This window comes from Ostrea edulis, chromosome 5 (assembly GCF_947568905.1).
Source record: "Ostrea edulis chromosome 5, xbOstEdul1.1, whole genome shotgun sequence".
NCBI lineage: Eukaryota > Metazoa > Mollusca > Bivalvia > Ostreida > Ostreidae > Ostrea > Ostrea edulis.
Window position 1 is genome coordinate 76,898,789 of NC_079168.1, and position 23,235 is coordinate 76,922,023.

General features: G+C 36.5%; 1 protein-coding gene across 1 annotated transcript in view; it reads right to left on the reverse strand.

The window, feature by feature from the left end:
- The window catches only part of LOC125649789 (uncharacterized), a 33,718-nt gene that overhangs the window by 3,537 nt on the left and 6,946 nt on the right, over nucleotides 1-23,235 (reverse strand). Inside the window, exons 3-16 of the mRNA XM_056166166.1 lie at nucleotides 15,289-15,369; nucleotides 14,600-15,145; nucleotides 14,233-14,490; nucleotides 14,010-14,121; nucleotides 12,783-13,923; nucleotides 11,175-12,339; nucleotides 9,582-10,972; nucleotides 8,797-9,472; nucleotides 8,586-8,702; nucleotides 5,597-5,910; nucleotides 4,138-4,245; nucleotides 3,748-3,901; nucleotides 3,187-3,364; nucleotides 25-1,592 (exon numbers count right to left, since the gene is read on the reverse strand). Of these exons, the coding sequence (XP_056022141.1) occupies nucleotides 25-1,592; nucleotides 3,187-3,364; nucleotides 3,748-3,901; nucleotides 4,138-4,245; nucleotides 5,597-5,910; nucleotides 8,586-8,702; nucleotides 8,797-9,472; nucleotides 9,582-10,972; nucleotides 11,175-12,339; nucleotides 12,783-13,923; nucleotides 14,010-14,121; nucleotides 14,233-14,490; nucleotides 14,600-15,145; nucleotides 15,289-15,369 (7,809 nt within the window). The remainder of the gene's footprint in view (nucleotides 1-24; nucleotides 1,593-3,186; nucleotides 3,365-3,747; nucleotides 3,902-4,137; nucleotides 4,246-5,596; nucleotides 5,911-8,585; nucleotides 8,703-8,796; nucleotides 9,473-9,581; nucleotides 10,973-11,174; nucleotides 12,340-12,782; nucleotides 13,924-14,009; nucleotides 14,122-14,232; nucleotides 14,491-14,599; nucleotides 15,146-15,288; nucleotides 15,370-23,235) is intronic.

The following is a 23,235-nucleotide window of genomic DNA, read 5'->3' on the forward strand; positions in this document are numbered from 1 at the left end:
TAAATACTTAAAAATGTTCCTTACCCCCAGGTGTCACACCAACCATGAATTTGTATTCTTTAATTCCACTTTGTGAATCAGAAAATACACCATTCCAGCAAGTGAGTATGTTTTTGGTATTCACAAACTCTTGATCACGTGAACAGTCACTGTCTGAATCCGTAATAAACTTTCCTCTGCGGATTTTGGGTGGCGATGTATCAATGCCGATTGGTTCTGATTCAGTCAAAATGTAATCTGAACCTGAAATCCATGTTTTCAGGTAAGCGACATATTCCAGTTCGTGTGAGAGCTGTTTTCCTGGTTTCAAGCAGTGTGTAGCACGTGTCTGTAAGCTAACATCGTTCCAAACTTGCTCCGTCTTAGTATGAAATATTCCAAAGCCATACGGCATGTTTTTCAAACCCATGCTCCATTCATATCTCGATACATTCAAATTTTCAGAGGACCAATTGACACCCAGACAACGTGTTGATGGCGTCCATCGTATTGAATTACCGCCCGAAATACTAAGACTTATTTTAGAGTCATCGCCTAAATTTGTCATATTTTGACGGTTACATTGTTCACTGTTTACAGCATCCAAACACTTTCCCCCAAGTACTGCGCATGTACATTCATTGGTACAATACGATACACCACATGAATGTCTTTCCAATAAAAGATCACCATCCGTCACATTCTTATTTTTGGAAGTGACAATGAAAGTAAGTCGCCTAACTGTGCCATTTAAATTGGCATTGTTCATTGACCATATCGATATGGTGAGTTTATCTCCGTTTACAAGAGGGCGTGACAGGCTGAAGACACCTTCTTGTAGAGAATCTTCATCTCCAACATGTGATAATTTAAATGTACCTTTACTTATTTCGGAATCACTATGAGTGTTTCCAACAGTAACAAAATATGATTTTATACCCGACTCGGGATCGCTATAACCCTTCCACTTGATGACAATGGTAGAGTTGTCATTGGACCAAGTTCCATTACCTAGCACATGACCATGAGAAGGTGGAGTTCCATCAAACAAAACTGTATCGCTCTTGCTTAACGTGCATAATCCTGCCATATTACACGATGTGATCACGGCGTAGTAAGAGTCACCATCTCTTAACCAGTCTTTGAAAGAGAGAGATTTTATGAATGTTTCATTTCCTTCCACTAAGATATTATCTATTTCAGTTCGACCTCCAGAGTGGGGCTTTATAGAAAGCAAAGACGATTTTATTGGACTCTCATTATCAATAAAACTCCATCTCAAGCGCAACACAGAGGAATCATATATTGCTGAAGAATCCTCAGTATTGATAAATCTGGGAGACAGTCCTACTATTGGTGGAGTATCGTCTACTTTAAAGCTGTGGGAGGACTGTAGGGTAGAGAGCCCAGCTTTATTAGTGGCCTTAACTATTGCATATAAGTCTACGTTATTGGGCAGGGATAAGTTCAGTAGCAAAGCTGACATTTCCATTCTATAGTTTCTCCATCCAGTTACATCACAAGTCATTTTAGTTGTTCCGATACAAATCTCATACTGCATAATTTCGGATTGAATGTCCGCAAAATTCCCCCATTCGACGGATAGTGAAGACCTGCAAGATCAAAAATGAAAGATAAAAGTATGCAAGATATCTGTTAGAAAACGTTTCTATTCAAAACAAGATATGACTAACATTCGAAAATGTATATAACAATGAGAAGCAAAAACAATTCTTTTCAACACGATAAGTAAGCTTGTTAACAGATTAACAGACAAATCTATATTCAAATGGTTTCTTGAGATAATTTGAATGATGAGTAACGTTTTTCATTTTCTCTATCCGAGTCTACAAAAACTAGTACTAAAACATGAAGTGACGAATGTTATGTTTTTATTACTCATTATGTCAATATACCGTATTCCGATTATAGAATTTTAGAGTTATCTTCGTTAGCATGGAAATCAAGATAACCATAAAACAGATTGTAATAGCAGTAAGTGAGAGGAAACACTGAAGCATCTGAGAGGAAAACGTATCGAAATAGTGCATATATTCTTAGTTTTATTTCATCTAAAAATCAGTATTATTTAAATTTGAAAACAAAAACATTGACGAACAAGTGTGTCAAAGATCTATCTAGAATATTTTATATATCCTGTTCTTGGAGAGTGACAATGTTGCTGCATAAGTGAATGGAGTTGTGAGCGACAACTTGCAGGACAACTGGACATAAGTCATATTTCAGAACTTCTGGAACATTACGTCCAATACATAATGTTAGTTTTTGGAGAATGGTCGACTTGAACATCTGAATTCGTGGCTTGTGTGAGATAGAAATGTTGGCTGTGCTTTGATATTTTTGCTAGTAACATTTCAGGTGTATGGATTACTGGTGATGGGTTTCTTAAGACAAAAGTGAAAGACAAGTAACGCGGCGCTGTTTATAATACAGTGCGAATCGTGAACAAATATTTTGATCCTCTTATAAAGAGCATTAGAAAGTGTTTATAACTGCAAAGACCGGTTCACTAAAGTCTGTGAGCATAAAGTCTGAAGAGCATGTCGTCTGCATCTCGACCCACAGATATCGGTAACTTTGTTTAATAATAACAGTAGAAGCCTATACCACATCACCCCTGATAAATCATTATTACCCCTTATTAGGGGGTATGGTATAGATCCCTACCATTATCATTACAGACAAAATTATGGTTCCTGTGCTCTGCCGCATGTGAATGAAAACAAAACTTTGTTGTCCATTCCCCGTCTCAGACAACATAAATGCACTTAATTAGATGCCTAGAAAAGTTTATTTTACCTCTAATGTGGTTAATATTACCAAACAAACATCAACAAAAATAATCCAAACGCGGGATTTTTCAACAATTCTTCATTTAATATTGTACTGTAAAATTCTCGAATTGACAACATGGTCGACCGACAACTATAGTGATCATACCTACATTGTTTATAATTAGATGAATTTGAAAAAAAATATTAACTGTTTCATGGAAGTAAGTTCATATTGTACAACTTTATATTTGTATTTTGTATAATATTGTACAACTTTTCTAAACAAAATTGTGTTTATGATATTTAATTGAAAATCAATTCAATAATTGGATTATTGACAGGTCACAATTGTAGTTATGAGACTACATCTATCAAAAATTAATAATTAATTGCTTAAATATTCACCACCAACCTTTGTGATACATATTTGCAGTTTTCAGGTCCTACTAAGACGTAACCTGGGACAGGATTAGTGTGATCTATAACAATTCCATTGGAAGAGGACTGACTACACAATCCAGCGACGTTACAACCCTCCACCGTTGTGAAATATCTCATTCCTGGTACAAGGGATATCTTCCATTCCCATTCTAGAAGACAGAGATGTCATTAACACATAGAGAATATGTTGAATGTTTAAAAATTTCACAATTTTGAAAACTGAAACATAACATGTTGAAGATTATATCCAAATACACTTTCTTGTTGAATCGCCAACATCCAAAACGTAAGGAAGGTTGTCTATGCATACTATTCTCAAGCTAACCTTCATATTGTTCATATCCTCTTTCAAACTGATTTTGTAATATATGCAATATATACCGATTCCTCACTAGTTACCTTTCATATTCCTCATAACCTCTTTCTTTCCGCCGTAAAATGGCTGAAATATTGCCAAACGGCGTAAAACCGCAATTAACCTCTTTCAGACCGATGTTGTAATTTATGCAATAATGAACAAATTTTCAAGTACCTGTTCTTTTCCCGATGTAAGCAAGACTGACTACATCCGTCCGTCCGGGTCCCATACCCAGCCCAATTTTGTAGAAATCTAATGGAGAATGTTTGTCTGTAAACTCCGTCCAGTGTACGCTTACTGTAGACGCTGTCGTGAAATCTTCGTCAGTCTAAACGGAGATATAGCAATACAACTGTCACCAGTACGTCATTTTCTTCAAATCTTCACACATCAAATATCTTATAGGAAAATATAACTTGAATTATATTGAAGGGAAAATAATAAAGCAAACAGCAATCGGAAATTTAAGAAGAAATTCATGCACATCAACACAACATGATGAGTCTAATGTTAAAGGATAATAGAAATGATTTTGGTAAAAAAAAAAAAAAGGATGAATATTACATTATTTGCCACAGGCCCATCTCGAACAATGCCAGCTTCAGGTGATGAACTATCAACAACGAAAGGTAGTGAGGACACGGTTGTCAACAGACCTGCATGATTCCATACCTTTGGAAAGTGATTAGAAAACAAGTACATAATGGCAAAGCATCCGAAATACATGTGTATGTGTGTTATTTATTACAATTGCTTTGATTGGACAAAAATAAATCTAAACAAGAATATACACATCAGTGTAAAACTTATACGGTACCAATTTTGATGCACCAGATGCGTATTTCGACAAATAATGTCTCTTCAGTGATGCTCAACCGAAATGTTTGAAATCCGAAATAACAATGAAGTTTTAGAGTTATTATAGGGGAAAACAGTGTGCCAAAAGAGTGGAGTCAAATTCGTCTAAGGATAAGAGCTATGCGTGAGGGAGATAATCATTGATTTTGAAATGAATTTCTGATTTGTATAACAGCAATTAAATATACATCCGTATTTTCAAGCTAGTAACGAAGTACTTAGCTACTGGACTGTAGAGACCATCGGGGACTAACAGTCCACCAGCAGAGGCCTCGACCCAGGGGTCATAATGTAAAATTTATACGGTACCAATTTGATGCACCAGATGCGCATTTCGACAAATAATATCTCTTCAGTGATGCTCAACCGAAATGTTTGAAATCCGAAATAACAATGAAGTTGTAGAGCTATCATAGTGAAAAACAAATCCAAAAACACAATGTATACATTCGCGTGTGAAAACAAATATCTTAGTGCGGGGAAACTATTCAAATATTTGAAATTGATAATTCTGGGAACGAATTTGAATTATAAGAATCAAACATTCTTTTTGAAGAATTCGTATCAATATGTAAACTCTGGACATTTTACTTTTATTCAGTTTGTGAGTAAAATGTCCAGAGTTTACACATCGCTAAAATCTTCAAAAAGAATGTTTAATCCTATATTCTTCTTCAAACGTTGAACATGTGCATAATAAGACTTTGAATGTATGTGGTTTACCGTTTATCTCTTATAGTTTTATTTTCATGATTGGCAGAGAAAAGGTCGACCTAGCAATATGAACTGCAGGCTGTCTTCTTTTGTCCACATACATACATGATAACTTACATCATCATTATATCATCTTGATGAATTTTCAGTGTTTGCTAAACAAATCTTACAATGATCTTATTAAAAACCTAACACCGTAATTTCTATATATTGATCTCGTACTCTCCATGTACATGTATTTGCAATTAACATTCGACTCAGTTATGACATCATTAGTGAGGTTCTGCATGTAATGTGACATGAAATATTCGAATTCAAATGGAATGTAATCCCTGCAAATATCTCTGTTGAATCAGAGATATACTGACTCCCCATCATGATGTCACATTATTTCCAAAAAACTTTCATTCTGGAATACCAAATAATATAAAAAAGACAATGATGTCCTTACCCGAGCAATTGCGTAATACACATGGCCTTCGAGGAGTGCTTCCGCTTTTAAAAATTCGGATCTTGTCCCGTAAGATCCCGACATTGGAAATACGTCATCCGACTCGTTTGAACTTCCTATTCCAATCTCAAATTTTTCAACACCACTCTCATAATCTTGAAAGCCAGTGCAATGGACAATGATTTGGCGTGATTGTACATAGGAATAATGCTTTAGGTAGTGTCCGACGTAAACCACTCCCTTTATAGGTGGAGTTCGATCAAAATGGTACGGTTCAGATGACCCAATGATGTAATTTCCAGCATGATCATAAGCTTAAAAATAAAAATAGTGTACTTTGAAATATTTTCTACACACTGGTGTTCTAAAAATGAATCATATTCCCCACTTGGATGCAAGGTGAAGACAACGAACAGTGATCAATCTCATACCTCCTATAAGCAATACAAAATAGATAGTTGGGCAAACACGGACCCCTGGACATCAATTTGATTTCCTCCTTTGTTCGTCATTTTGTACGTCTGTCCATCTACTGTTTCCTCAAAGCTCTAATATTTTGAACTTGCGCAATGTCACTCCAAAAAGAATATGATTGAAGATGCCCCCGCTGTATTTAGATCAGCGTGAGGCAGATTCTGTTTTTGCTAGTGATTGTATTTTATTATTTTATATTAGCCCTCGGTTGATTTGTTCCATCTCATGTGATATTTTATCACTGGATGTTGATACACATAGTATGACAAATATCGATTCAATGAAAGTTTTAAAAAGAATACGCAGACGATACACAAGTGTACATGGTAATCAGACCTGATGAAAACTTGGTAAACTATGTATCTCGCATGGAATCCTGCATAGGATCTTGGATGACATTGAACCTTCTTAAATCAAATCAAACAAGACTGAACTAATTTTATTTTCAACGAAACAAAACTTATACTACGTCCCTACGCTACATTTCAAGGTGGAGATCATACGATCAAGAGTACAACATGCATGGACAATTTTCGATCAGCATCTTACAATGGAAAAACAAGTGCCATCAGTCGTCAAATCATGTCATCATCAGATCTTGAATATCGGGCGGATGAGACGCTACTTAACAAATGAAGCTTGCAAAAACCCTGATTAACGCCTTTGTAATATCTAAACTTGATGGAAACTGTCTATATTTTGGAGTTGGGAAAACATGGACCGGCTGCAGCGAGTGCAGAATACTGCTGTTCGTCTAGTTACGAGGTCGTCGAAAAGGGAACACATATTTCCAAATCTAGTGGAACTCCATTGGTTTCCCATCAATTATCGACCCCAATTCAAGATTTTAACCTATACATATTGTTTCTTCCACGGATCTGCGCCGTCGTACATTTTAAATGAATACAAGCGAAGTCGACCATTACGGTCAGAATCAAAGTCGCGACTTCTGGTGCCAAAAATCAGAACCAAAAAATACGGACCACGCCAACTCCGCTGGGCTGCAGCACATCTCTGGAATGACCTTCAATGACCTTCCAGGTGACATCAAGAAGTCAACATCTCTTAAAACTCATTTTCATTAATTAGCTTTTAAACTTCTAACATGTATAAACTATGTTTTTAATCATCAAAAACATTTAGCCATCGATCTTAATTATAGTGTTTTATTTTGATAAGAAGATGCAAGGTGAAGACAACGAACAGCGACCAAGGTTTTATGTCATACTGTCATTTAATTGTGTTTTATTGTTGTATTCCTCTTTTTACCCTATAGAGTAATTTGTTTTAAACAAGGCGCTATATAAATTTTGATATTATCTATTATTATTATGAGGGCAAAAGTTCATGAGTTTGTTCTCTTGAATGTAAACAAATCAAAATCAACCTTAATTTACAATTGCAGAGGTTTGTCGCGGGTCTAGTGGACGAGTGGAAAAGGAAATCGGCTTTCTACAGTAAAATGGCTAAAAGCTTACAACAATTAATGACTAATACTGACATCAAATACATTTAAAGATACAGCTGTTTCGTTGTATTCTCTGAGTTAAAAGGTTTGGTCCGTTTGTCACAATAAAGACAATAGGGAATTCCTGACTATATGATTGGATTGACCTTCTCAAAAGGCTATATCTAATGTTATCTAAATATCCAACTCGTAACCGGAATCTTGTTGATTTAAGTACCGTTCTTGTCTTGACTGCATCAAACCTAAGACGTAAAAATAGGTAGTGACGTCTAGGCTAACCTCTTGTTATTTAGGATTGAGAGGTCTATGCCAACCTCTTGGTATTGAGTATTGAGAGGTCTATGCCAACCTCTTGGTATTGAGAGGTCTATGCCAACCTCTTGGTATTGACTATTGAGAGGTCTATGCCAACCTCTTGGTATTGAGTATTGAGAGGTCTATGCCAGCCTCTTGGTATTTAGGATTGAGAGGTACATGTATATGCCAGCCTCTTGGTATTTAGGATTGGGAGGTCTATGCCAATCTCTTGGTATTTAGGATTGAGAGGTCTATGCCAACATCTTGGTATTTAGGTTTGAGGAAGTCCTTACAATACGAGGCGTGTGTCCTGGTAGGCCTTGGCATGATATAGAACCATCAATAAATTCTGATATTGAACTAACAACTGGTGATGTCTCAAAGAAAAGGTGAAGATAACGAATAGTGATCATAATTCCTATAAGGAACGCAAAATTAAAAGTTTGGCACACAAGGACCCCTGGATATACCAGAGGTGGGATCAGGTACCTAGGAAGATGCCCTGGCGACCTGTTACACCCACTGTTATCCTATATTTTGATCAAATAAATTCAGTAATCCGTAGTCAAAATCAATGTGTAAAGAACGGCCTAACAATTGGTGTGAAACACATCAGATAGCATTCGTTACTATGGGAGATTGTAATTGGAAGTTAGATCGTCATTGAAAATGTCTTGAATGTGGGTGAAAAATATAAACAAGCGAAAAACATCAAACACATTTAACTAAGAATGAAAATAACTCACGAACCTTTCACTGAGAAGTAATATGATGTCCCTCCTACTAATGATAGATTTGTAAGATAAATTGACGAAGAAAGATGTACATCTCTAAATCGCATCACATCTTCCATTTCTTTCGCAGTACCTGTAATGATCAGTTAAAATGTTAACAATACAGCAATATCCTTAACTTTAAACAGTTGATTAGTTGAGTAAGCGAAATCTTTCCCATGGTTTACCGATTGCAATTTCGTAGTATTTGATGCTAGATGGATATCCCATTTTCTTATAAGAATCACCATCACCGAATCCCTGCCAATAGAGATCAATGCGAGTATCGTCAGTTATGAATCCATTCCTACTGGAATGGACCTTAATTTCTCCTTTAGTAGGTGAGTCTGAATCAACAATAAATCCATTGCTACATTGATTCATGCTGGAATCCGCTGTGTTATTGGCACATAGATAGTAAATGACATCCCTTTCCAAAGGCAGTTTTAAGGAAAATGTTATCAAACCCCCTCTTTCTGTTTTAGAAAATATACATTCGGGATCTTCGTCACATCTTAATGAAATATGAGGATGTTTCATCACAGTCCACAAAATTTCCACATTCCCTATCCCAATCATAAATCCACCCAACGAAGTGAGGTTTGAAATAAAATCAATTTCATTGGAATGCAGTGCATTTAGTGTTTGCCCAATATTTGTTGCATATTTGTACACTTCGATTTCCTTAAAGAAATCCGACTTTGCATCAAGATCATAGACGACTCTCTTTGTGAAACTGTTAGGATTTTGGTGAACAGTGATTGGTGTACATGACTTGGACATCCGTCCTGACCTACAGTAACCCTCTAAACACGCATGCATTCTCTTATGATGATAGTTGGGAAGCGTTATGCAAGACATCGCCTAAAATATAAAATACAAGTTGCATATTTATTCAACTGTTTCAAGGTCATCTGCAGTAAAATTATCAAATTCATTTTTCTTTTGCTGAAAAATATAGAAAAACAATTACTACTTGTTCTGTTGAGTCGTCATGCACATGGTGGTCAGTTATCTGCATATGCCCATTAAAGTCACTAAAGATAGCCCATCTGTAAAATGTAGGCAGGTAATGTAACGGATATGAGCACTGCATTTTTGGCAAGTGTAACTCAAGTTCCAGACAATTTTCTTTTTTCAAACTGAGATCAGCAGACAAACTCCCAAGGACTGGTCCAAATGATTCCAAATAAAATCCATCGGACGTTGGACCAGTGATACATCTGTTTCTGAAACATGCACTCAACAATACTTTGTAAAATCCCTCCTGAAGAGAATTGTACATTTCTTTAAAGGTGTATGGTGTTCCTTTTGCGAAAGTTTTGAAAATTGTCGTATCACAAGGAGAGTTAACAGTGTTACCACATGATAAAAATGATAGTTGATAATGACTGACAAACTTTTCTAATCTCGAATCAATATTCCAGTTGGCGCCTATCTCAGCCGAAACATCCTGAACATCCACATCTTCTTCACATTGAAATGTCTCTAAAGAATGAAGTTCGAAATTCTCCGTCCCATCAGTAGAAAATTGAAACAATGGATGATGATCTTGTGCAAGAAATGAAAATGACTTAGGGTGTCTCGATAAAAATAATACACCATCGCTCTTAACCACATAACTGGCAAACGATGTGTTAATTAAAGTCGTATAGACGGATCCAATAGTCAGAGGGAGTGGTAAGCTTATAGACAAACTCGTGTTCTTTTCAACAGTTATGTTAACATTTTGCTTTGATAAAAGATCCGACAATGAACATCCTGGTCCATCACTTACGTTCATCAAGTTATCAAAATCATTCATATCTATGATTATAAAACCATCAGTTGACATTAATATATTTCCAGCTAAACTTGAAGCTTTTAGCATAACATAATACTTCTGATATTTTTCAAACTTTGTAGTATGGTCACAGATTAGCCAGCCTCCATCGGTAGACGTCTTATTCATTGCATGTAGCGCCACTACATCATCGGAAAGCTTACTTTTCCCCACGCCTACTTCATAAATGAGAGGTTCATCGTGAATGACATCCTTCCAATGTAAACAGTATGTGTTTAATGTGAATGAAATATATGTATCTTCGAGTTCCTTATTATTTACAATTGTGGAGGGGTCGATGTCATAAATATTGCCGCGGGTAGGAAGTAATGGGGAAGAAAGCCTGAAGTCTCTCGAGAGAATGGTGCAATGATGTCCAGCGTTATTGTATACGTGAAATTCGAACTGATATGTTCTGTTGCTTCCTCCGTCATAGTACTGTAATTCCGACAACGGAAATGTAATGCAGTAGCGGTTATCGTAACAGAGGCTTCTGTTCTTCCACGTTTGAAAATTAGTCACCCAAGCAGAACCTTCAGAAACTGAAAATATTATAAATGAATATAACCATGCTATAACTTTTACATCAGATATTACTATTACTTCAATTATTAGATAATGCATGGGTTAAACAATCATTTATCACAAAACATTAAAGAGAGAGATTCATTGATTGATTAAATATTGTTTAACGTCCCTCTCGAAAATATTTCACTCATATGGAAAGAGAGAGAAAAGACATACCAATTCGGTAGTAAATTTTTCTTATCTCTGTTTGCTCGTTGTCTATAAAATCATAGGAATCCCAGGATACACGAACTGATCTTTCAGTTGTTTCAACAGTAGGCTTATTGAAACATGATGGAGGAGTTTCATCGATGATAATTGGTCCTACAGCAGTAACAGATTCCAGATTTGCCTTATTAAGAGCTTTTACGAAGATATTAATGACAGCATTCCTTGCTATCCCAGAATGTTTAAGACGGTAAAAAGTGTTGTGATGGGTCTTTGTGTATCCACTGATATCAGGGGATGAGATTGTAGAAAGCGAAGAACCAATTCCGATAAAAACGTCTTCAATCTTGCTCTCCTCGTCAAAAATATCCCAAGAGATATCTAAAAAATCATTCCCGAGATAAAGATATTCATTCATAAATGCATTTTGCAAGCAGACATCATCTGGAACGTTGGAATTATATGACGTCACGGGTAGTGCACGGAGTAGTGTTTGAGTCTGACTGTTCATACACGTTCTATTACACTGGATTTCTATCTTTGTCAAATTTTCTGTAACAAACCAAAACGTTTCATCTGTACAACCCACTGAAGGGGAGACCATTAAATTTCGTACTGTGATATTTGAAATGTGGGGCGGCGTTTTGTCTAACAGGATACCATCACTACAAGCCACGCTGGACGGTGCCATCGCATTGTTGAAAGCAATTACTGACGAATATATTTTCTCCACACTTTTTAATGTAACTTGTTTACTCAACTCCACTGTATCGTAATATACAACATTCAACCCTATAGGTTGCCGTAAAGTTTCTAAGCTGAGGCAAGAGTTTGAAAGTCCCAATCGATAAAACTTTATTCCACTTTCGTGATCAATGAATCCCTCCCAGTTGACAGTAATGTTCGGACTAGCAGTGTAATCAATATCGGTTGTTCCAGGAATGCCCTCCCTCACAACTCCCGTTTCTGGAGCCGACTCATCCACAAGTATGATGACGGACTCGGTAGTGTGCAGTGCTGCTTGATTAGTAACTTCAATTTCTATAATGTAACGTCTGTGGTGTTTCCCCATATGAGAATCATTCGCCACTAGAGAGTTCATTATAAGTGTGTAATTAAGAAACTGACAGTCTCCCACCGAAGGGCAGTAGCAGTTGACGTCATCGTTGCATTTCTGAAATTAAACAAATGTGTGAATTCACATTTCAAGGTTCATTTCGTTGATTTATATTTTTTACAATAAGGGAACATGAAAGGTGAAGATAACGAACAGTGGTCAATCTCATAACTCCTATAAGGAATATAGAATAGAGAGTTGGGCAAATATGGACCCCTGGTGGGATCAGGTGCCTAGGAAAAGTAAGCATTCCCTGTCGACCGGTCACTCCCGCTGTGAGCCCTATATATTGACTTAACTTATATGTAGATCTTGTCATCTAGAAATATAAAGGTATCTGAGATTTCCATGATCGGTCGCTGAATTAAAATACATGTATGAAGTCAATCGATTATGTCTACAGCACCGTCACAGTAAAGCACTGATATGAACTTTTTACGTAGATATGTTTCATATATCGTAAGTGCAGTGTATGTGAATTATTTCATTATTTTTCTCACCGAAATTGAGTACACGCCGAGGGCCCCGTGTCCAAATTTGATTTGATCGTCTTCATTTTTTATTGACCAATGGACACTTAACAAACCACTGTGTACATCAAAGGCCTTAAACTTCAAAATCATAGTTGATAAATCTTTCAAACTGTGAACAAAAATATTTTCAGTTTCCTCACGTATTAACCAAGCATCACTGATTTCAGGGGGCGATGCGTCGACATAAAGAACAATGCCGTCATCTAATTGATGTCCCGTTATGTCAATTGTAGTTATATTGAATAAAATCGTATTTCCATCGCTAATTCCGGAAACTGTTGTGCATAGCTTCTGCTCTTGAAAATTTGGTATGACTTGGTTTTTTATCAGAGAGACCAAATCCCTCTGAATACTGTAGCGGAAGCTAATGATACCGTCAACATTCGTTGATCCAGAGACGGGGAACGTCCCACTTGTCTGTTCATACACACCAGTAAAATGGTTATGAATCCCCGGATGTATCGGACTAAGTGGGTTGTAGTGTACAAACTTGTTGTTGTAATACCTGTTCTTCCAATCGTAACATACACTATTATGATTGATTTGCCAGACAAAATTTGTTTTCTCATATGCTGAAGTTACTTTCAATAGATTTTTTTCATGGATTTCGAGTTCTGATGATGCATCATACAAGACAAATCGTCGACTTTGTTTTGAATTGAGGGCTACATCTACAACCTCTAGTACAACACCGTACAAAAGGGGGTTATTCGTTTGGGGAATATTAATCCGAAAATGTGTACAGCTGGTGCACACAGTTTTTGGAATCTCAGATGAATGTTTCATTTTCAAAACTCCATTACTGTAGTCCATTTGGTGAAGATAAACTTCAAAATGACTTATTCCAGAAGCAAACTTTGAAGTTCCTCTCGTAGAATCGAAATCTTCCCAGCCTTCAAAATTCACGTTTAGTGAAGTTGTGTTGAGGATGTCTGCGGATAATCGAAGTGGAGCATACCTACATGTACCATCGTCAGAACAGTGTCTCGGAGGAACATCATCATAGAAATAACAGAGTGTCCTGTTGGTCGTTGTTGTACTGTATATGTATGACCTTCCTTCAAATGTTATATATCCACCCACATCCGCTTTGAATACGAGACAAAACCTGGTGTAAATATAAAAATTAGTTCTAGAAGTCAACACATAACAGTGTATTTTAACAAAATACATTTTTTGATATGCATGTAATACCTTTCGCTGTCATGAAATGTTACGGTATTAGTCATGTTTATATCCTTAGAGACCAGATGTTGATAATCGGTAGAACTTTTTATCAAGCTGCCTCCAATATTTTCATTTGTACCTATATTAATATGTAAACATAAACACACATATGAATAAAATGGTACACTATCAGACCGTCAGTTAGTAGTACATGGATAATCCCTTCAGTTTTACAAGTGAAATACATAACCTGATTTATTTTGCTTCACCATATCAACCCTAGCGGCTAATACTCCGAAATGAAAATCTGTGTAAGCTGCAGTTGGACGAAACCCCGCGTGTTGTCCGTCAATCATAACATGAGTATGGATAAATTCAGGCTGGTATTTGCCATAGAAGTCTTGCTGGTTGACGCAGTGTGAGGATCCAGTCGTGGGAGATTGTGCCTTCTCTCCGAAACTATCCTTAATTTCCATCTCACAAGTCATGAAATCCGGGAAGCTATGCCCTAAAAATGTTTTCATTATCAAATCTATAAAATTGCATTTTGATTTTTTAGGTGATAAGGAGAAATTATTGATAGAATTTTTTAATCGTTTACTACACTAGACCCCTACCTATACACAGACTGTTGATCAATTTGGAAACCTTCGTATGAAGATCGTTGTAATCGTTTGATGTCACGTGGTAATCAGCGTTTGGATTTCTGGCTATCGTCTGCAAATTTGATGAATGAGAATACTCGCCTATCCCCATTGAAAATACATACACGCCTGCTGCATGGAGTGCAGTTGAAGATGTGACAACGGAATCATGTGACTCTCCGTCAGTAATTACTATTACAATATCAAGTCTATCGGATGGATTTGAACTCATTATACTTTGAGCTCTATTCAATGCAATACCAGTGTTAGTTTTCATTTCGTTTCGAAATGGCGCTGTGGTGATGGCCAATTTTATCGCATTTTTGTCACTGTAATCACCAAAGTCAAACTGAGTTGAAGTTGTTGTACCAAACGTCATTAGTGCAACTCTGATGTCATCAACGCCTACGGTGAAGCAGCCGACTAGATCGGAGGCAATTGTCTTTGCATACGTGAATCCTGTGCTGAACATGCTGTTGGAATCATCAATCAGAAAGAGGATGTCCATCTTCGTGCACTCTTGAAATAGCGAATGAAAACACTGTTTATCGTAACGTTTAAGTCCATGGTAAAAGGAGCAGAGTCTATGATAAAGATGCAAAGATTCTTACTTTTTCACCAAAGCATTCAGTGTATATACCCAGAGCATTACTTATACATACTTCTTTGTTCCACAATTGATCCTATGGCGCAGTCTGATTCGCTACATGCACACTGAGATGGAGATGAATGGTTTCTATGAGCTGAATGGAAAAAAAATTCATAGATAAGCTTCACTTGTTACTAAAGTATGTACCTATTGCTGACTTCAAATAAATTTAGAGAACGTTTTTTTTTTTTTTCTCATGAAAATATCATCCTTGAATGATGAAATATCATATATTCTATAATGTATAACAAATCCAATTAGCAAATATTGTAAATAGTGAAATAAAACCATATCAAATTAAGTCAAACTAAAGTAAATTCTAACGTGTTCTAATATGCCAATTAAATTTTTGGTGTATAAAATTATTATTCCCAAACTGCCTCCTTTTCGTCCCGTAAGTATCCATGTGTCAGTTTTAGTGTGAAAAAAGCCACCTTTAGACATATTGCAGTTTGCTAAAGTTATTAACATTTTAAATTCATAGTTTTTAAATCAGCTTTATTCAACATTGATTACGATTAAACTATTATTTCTAGTGATTGTCAAAGAAATACTGATGTTAGATGCCTCTTTATTATGTATTCTGATTTGTCAATGAATATACAGTGCTCGCAAAGATCATATTCAAGATTTTAAAAAGGCATACTTTTAAGATTATTTAAAAAATACGAAAACTAAACATAAGGTTAAAAGAGGCCTATGGGTCACAAAACTATTCCTGAATCATAAAGAAACATTTATACCACTGTCGTTATTGCAGCGTAGCCTGGTGGTTATCATTTTGACAAATTATATAACACACCGAAGTGCTTGAATTAAAGACTAGTCTTGATGTTCCTTTAAATTGTTACTAGATACAAAGTTTTTACATTTCTAACACGAACACGATGTAAATTAAATTAAGGGGGATCTTTTATATTTTGACAAATGATAACCTTGAATATTCTTTACAGATCAAGGTTTTAAAAAAAATCCCCAAATGGTGTTCACCCTAGTACTGTGGAATCATCAGAATTCGTGGTGACTCAATTTTCGTGGGTACTCCTCACCCACGAATTTACATCCTCAACGAATAAAGACAACTAGTATACAACTATCTTATAAATATAAAAATCCACGAAATTACGTCTCCACGAACCTGTAAAAGTTCAGCAATCCTCGAAAATTGGCCCCCACGAATTTAAATGATTCTACAGTATGTTCCTTTTCTGATATCTAGGGATTTAGATTAAAAACACCTGAATTTATATCGTGGATGTTTGGATTTTATTTTGTGTTTTCTATTCCTGGTCTAAATGATGTTTGATCTGATATCATTAATGTTGTATTATATATATTCCATTTTATACTCTCTAGATCGTACTGTTGCCTCGTTGTGATGACTTCAAATGTTATGGATTGAGCAGATGTGAATCAAACTACTTGTAAATGAAAAATTGTGATACTATATTTGAAAAGAGTTTCCTACTTTGTGCTTTCTTAATCACCATAACTGATTCCAATATCACGACTTGAACAGATATCAACATTATGTCAAGAATTTAACATACTATATCTTTTGTCAATTCTAAAAATGAGTTTTGCAATTCTGTCCTCTTTCTTTTTAATATTTCTAAACGGATCCCCTCCTCTTGATTTCAATAATTAAATGTAACCAAAATCGCTTAATTACAACGTCTATTGGTTTTGCAAACTGTTCGGGTAGGATATGTTGATTCGAAATCAATTTGCGAATTTATACATTAACTTATATCAATGGTTTACAGATCAGTTTTGAGTTTGGGCTTTATTGATCTATTTTTGAAAAAGTTATGGACCTTGAACGAAGTTTTGAGTTTACTGGGGTTTCTTGGCTATCCCTGCAGTATTCATTTGAAATTTAAACATGAATTCAATGATTTACAGATCAAATTTGAGATTCGGCTTTCTTGACCTTTATGGAAAGAGTTATTGGCCTTGACCTTCGCAAATAATGCCACAAGGTGGAGTCTTTCTGTTGTGCTTGCCACCACAAAAACCTCTACATGTAGTCACTCATTACTATTAAATGCAGTATACAGTACAAAGATAAGATATTGGGAAACAAGCTAAACGGCTTATACCAACCGCGTTCTCTAAGCATGGAACATTTGAGAGTTACTAATGTGAGTAACCATACATAAAGGCATTAGGTCGAATGTTGACTGGCATGTCTCATATCAATTGTAAGGCCGTTTTTACACGATTTTGAATACAGTTTACTCCGTGTACCTGTCCAAGGAATAGGGCCCATAGCGGATGTAACCGGTCAACTGAGGATGCTTCCTCCTCCAAGGCGCATGACCCCATCTCTGGTGTCTCCGTATTTGCCCTACTCTCGATTCTGATTTGTTTGTGTGATTCATTACATTGATCGCTATTCATTGTCTTCACTTTTTCTCATGACCAAGATTTTTTTTATAGATAAAATGAGAAATATGTCTCTGGTATTGGAGTTCGTACTTTATAATATATTCACGTATTGAGGTAGATAAACTGTAAACAGTAGGTTTGAATATAGTGTACATTTTCACAAAATCTGAAAATGCTTTCCTTTCAAAATGAGAACTTTGAACAACTCGGAAGACATGATGGACAGATTTTTGGAACCCTTCAGTAACACTGTGTCTCAAAGTAAGAAAGTGTTCGTGATCGTACCGTAGCAGGGTTATTACAAAACTAAGAGTGTTCATTAGTTTTGTTCATGCCACATGCACCTACTACAAAATTACTAAAGTTCTTATAAAATGAATTTGAATTTAAGAGGGGGGGGGGTGCACTCGAGTGTCAGTTTTTCATATAACACGGGGTCTTCTATCTACAAAAACACCGGTCTCAGTTTCATGTCAATGCCTTATAGACCAGTAAACTGGTTCCCTGTTGATCTCGCTTCTCTACGGGTACAACAGGTAAGCGCCAATTTTTGACGGCCAGGATTCGGGCTGTATCGTTATTTCACGCGTATAACGAGAGTTTCTTTCAAAACAACAACGACGCTAACTTTGACGTCACAGTCGACTACACTACGTTACGAATACAGTGAAGTAGGCCTATGAAGCGCGAAACTTCGTAACGTAGCGCAGTAGACTTTGACGTCATAACTAGACTACAACGGACTCTACCATTCGGAATATCTCTAGTGAGACATAAAATTCAACTGACCAATGAAATCGGCTCATTTTGGGCTAACCAAATTACGCTTGTAAACCCGTTGTCTGTGTGCAATCTCTACCCAGAGTTATCGTTCCCGCTACGCTCCACTAATACCTCTGTCAACGTCTAAAAAGTTATCAAAATGTACTAAAACTAACTTAGCATATCGAACTGTAATGATATCTGAGCAAATCAAACACTTCTCTGAATTTTTTAAAATCAGAAGATGGTAAATATGAGACACCTGAGCGAATTAGAAGGTTTATATAAATATTCATTCATTCAATAATACTAAGATTTGGTTAGCCTTCTACACTTCCGGTAAAATACCGTCTGTTTGGAAGAAGTTCGAGCCCTATTCGTGCCATGTCGAACCCAAGACGTAAACATAGGTAGTGATAGCTCCTTGAACAAACGTTCTGCATTCAGAAGTGAGAATTACGGGTCTTTCTGATAAGACTGAGGTCCCGTGTCGCGGCAGGAGTGGGTACGTTAAAGAACCCTTCACTGCTACGGCCGTAAGCGGTAAGCATAGGTCTACATTTGTGGTACCTCACCTACAGCTGGTGACTTCTCAATATGAGTGAAAATTCTCGACAGGACGTAAAACAAACAAATAAACAACCACGTACTGGTAGTTTCTTTCAGAGGCGAGTTAAATTAAAGTACAGTTACAGTCTAGCTTAAATATCTTGCAAAGAATTACATTGTCTGGTGTTGAACTAATGATTTTGGATGGCAGTTGAAAGGAGAAGATTTAAATCCCGGGTTCTTCTATGATACATATTGTAACTAAGACTAAATTCAACAGCATTTTTCCTACGGCCAGACTGAGCCGCCACCTATAGCCTTTCTCTCTCTCTATCCGTTACTATTCTGACTGCCTTTAAATGAATGCCCTCACGTGTACAAGATAAATAATTTAGTAATTGTCACAAATGATACGTGTGTTTTAAAATAAAGGTCTCACAAAAAAGAAAGAAATATTTTGTAAATTGCTGCGGCCCAGAGTAAATATTCGTGTTCGAACATGTATCACTTTATAAATATTCTAGCTATTATAGGTTGATATTATTTTGTTCATATGTATATTCCATGATAAATCGTTGCCAATCGAAACACCTAAATACTTACGAGATTCCTTTTCGTTTAGATGAACATCGTCAAAAATTAGTGAGGGATGAACTTGTGGGTTTTTCTTATTTTACGAGTAAATGTCAGGCATGAAACTTTAGAATACACTAGATGTAGGAGCCGTGTCTAGAAGGAGTAAGCACCTCATGTTCATTGTCACATGTAAAACCATGTACTGATATTCACCTAATAGTTTTATTTTCATGAAGAGTTTTGGATACCAGAAATATCTACACCACTAATGCTCTTTATTATTTCATTTTTCCTCTAACGATTCATTACTTGCGAGTGTTAATATTCACGTCGTCAGCATAATGTAATAGTTTTCTTTCATTTTTCAAACCATTTTTATTAAAACCTTTAATTTCATTACATGATTTCATTTAGATAGATCCCGTGGGGATTCGGGTTAGAATAGGTCCTCAGTACCCCCTTGCTTGTCGTAGAAGGCGACTAAATGGGACGGTCCTTCGGATGAGGCCGCAAAAACCGAGGTCCCGTGTCACAGCAGATGTGACACGATAAAGATCCCTCCCTGCTTAAAGGCCATAAGCGTCGAGCATAGGCCTAAATTTTGCAGCCCTTCACCGGTAGTGGTGACGTCTCCATATGAGTGAAGTATTCTAGAGAGGGACGTTAAACAATATTCAATCAATCAATCGATCATTTAGATAGCGTTTGCTTCAAAACCGGGAGGTCGTGAGTTCAAGACCTGCATGTGTCATGGCCGCGTCAAATCCAAGACGTTAAAATAGTAGTGATTGCTCCTTCACCAAACGCTCGACATTTTAACGGTCTTTCGGATATCATCTTAAAAATGGAGGTCCTGTGTCGCGGCAGGCGTTGGCACGATAAAGAACCCTCACTGCTACGGCCCTTGGCGCTAAGCCACTACTCTAAGTAGTACTTTACCTACAGCTAGTGACGTCTCAATATGGGTGAAAAATTCTCGACGGGATGTAGACACAATCAATCAATCATTTAGATAACGAGAAACAATGAATGGTAATGCGAATGATGTCCATGTAGGATTTTGCATATATACCCGTATACAGTCTAGGCCAGGTCACCTACACGTTTGTCAATGCAGTGCTCTACGAGAACTTGCGTGACCTAGGCTGATACCCGTAATCCAAATATCGTTATCGACTCTGAATATTACATTTTAATATACTTCTCCGTACATATATATCTGTAATCATCACCGACATCGACCCCCTTTATTGTATGAATAATGAAATTCCACTCAACAAAGTCCAGAAAATTTTGATAGCCTAAAAATGCATTCATCTTTAATTTGTAGGATTTCTTTTTTACTGGATTCAAAAACTTCAAATATTATAATATTATTATCGCAGTAGTTCCTATATGTCTGCCATTATCAGATGCAGTTTGATGTGTATTTTTAGAGTGCTTTTGATATTTGTAATAGTTTGATTGTAAGGAGTATTTAGTGTTGGATTTATCTCCCTTTCAATATACCACGCTTTGAAGGAGGTATGCTACACCAGAGAAATTTGATGTAGATGAAAAGTGGAGGATATGTACAACAATATTTTGAAGTTGAACATTTTCAAATTTACTTTATTTTGTCAAAAATACAGTTAATCTGAAAAAAATATTTTTCATCCATGTTTTTAAAGGAAGTCAGCCATTATGACGATGTAGAGTTAGTACGTCCTTAAGAAGCGAAGTTTCATTTCTTTTCACAATATATCTTTGTTTCCTTTTGAATAGGTTCTCTCAGTATAATAGTTTCAGCACACTCTCCTATGATAGGGAAATCGTTTACTTTCACTGACAAACAAAAGTTTCTATTTCATTTAAAAGGTTTCATTAAAATCAAACGGAACAGGTTCTCTTAGATTGATTTCCAACCCATTGTATTCAGTCAGTTTGCTGTATTATATACCAAAATGGTTGTATTCTTACAAAGAATGCTAATACGTCAACCAAATAACTCCAAATTGCTGTCCCCTTATGTAGAAAACTAAGCAAGGTGTGCTTTACATTGAAAATAATTTTGTTCAAAAGAATTTGGACATTTCTATTGATACACGATTCACTCAAGCATAGAGGGCTTTCTAGGTCATCTTACGATAATTTTTACTTTTCTGTCAATATTGGTTTAAATTCCCAACATTGGGGGATCTTCACCCATGTATTTTTTTCTTTCGTATTACTACGCATAATAAAAAATATCTAGTAATGAGTTTTGAATGAGCTTGGTCTCCGTTGAGTCTAGTCTTTAATAGGTGAATAAAGGTATTGGTGTCAAATATGACGAAGAACTTCATTCAGTTGTAGTTGCTTGTTTGATTTGTAGAATTGATTTGCGAGATACAGTATAAAAACCCAACTAGAACGTTGTGCCTGGTCATTCACTGGAGTTGATTGAAATGGCTTGGTCTTTGTTTAAACCGGTGCCTCAGTAAGTGTCGGAATTATTTCAGCAAAGGCGGCTATTATTTTTTCTTTGGAGAAGGGGGGGGGGGCTGAAAAGTCAAGGACTTGGTTGATTTTCTGAAACACTAGTCTCCACAGCTTCATCGCTAATGGTTTACCAGGTCTCGGAGGGAATGACTTCGTGAGGGAAAACTCCATGGGCTTTTCTAATTTTCTCTATAGTGACCTTAACCCTAGCTGCAGAACTGTAGCTCTCTGAAAAGAATATTGTGACGGAACAGAGAGCTACAGATCCACCTCTTATAAAAACCTTCGATTTACGGTGCACAAAAAGCTGCGTACGGTTGAGGCCTGATATCGTTGTATTTTTGTGTTGCTGACTCATAAATTTATCAAATAAAATATTTTTTTACTCATCGTCGGAAACGCACGGTCGGTCGCTCTGCGATTACTAATACCTACCGTGGGTCACAAGGCCGATATTTTCGCATAATTCATTAAAATACGTTATCTACGTGACCTGTCGAGGACCAATGCGAATCGCCGTAAATATTCCCGGTACTCAATGTGTCAGCTGTAATGGCGGCGCCCATGAAAGTGTGTGTGTTTTGTTGTGCCACTATCAAAGATATATAGATGAAGACTCCAGATTTGGCACCCAAAATGGCTAACTATTTTAACTAATACTTCACTTTCACATGTGCCCCCTCCCTTTCGGAAATCCTAGGTCCGCCTCTGGTATGTTTATTATCATCACTGCTTCATGACACTTGAATAAAATCAGTCATGCATGATACAATTTAAAAATTAGATGGAAATTTGAATTTAGATATGGTCTTACAACCCCGTTCACATGTCAATTTGTAATTAGCGTACGTGAGACATCAATTGTGTTTACACGAGAGAGGTGTGTTTTAGATCGAAGGTCACAATAAATGGCTCAAATTGTGCTGATAACACAAATAGAACAAATTACGGCAGTACTTAATACGCAAGTAAGTTTAACATACCTATAGAAACCAATGAAATACCAAGTCTGTTAAAAGAAACACATTGCTCCCGTATGATGGAACTACGAACTCGTGATGGACATGTACACCTGTACAAAAGCTTGGTAACACAGGCTTTTTCCTCCCCTGTCTTTATAAACACAAATGCACCCCGCTTCAATAATGCAGATAAAGCATCTCGCTGAAATTTTTGTAACTTGTCCAACTTAAACGTAGTCAAAATCTTGGCTTCGAACGCA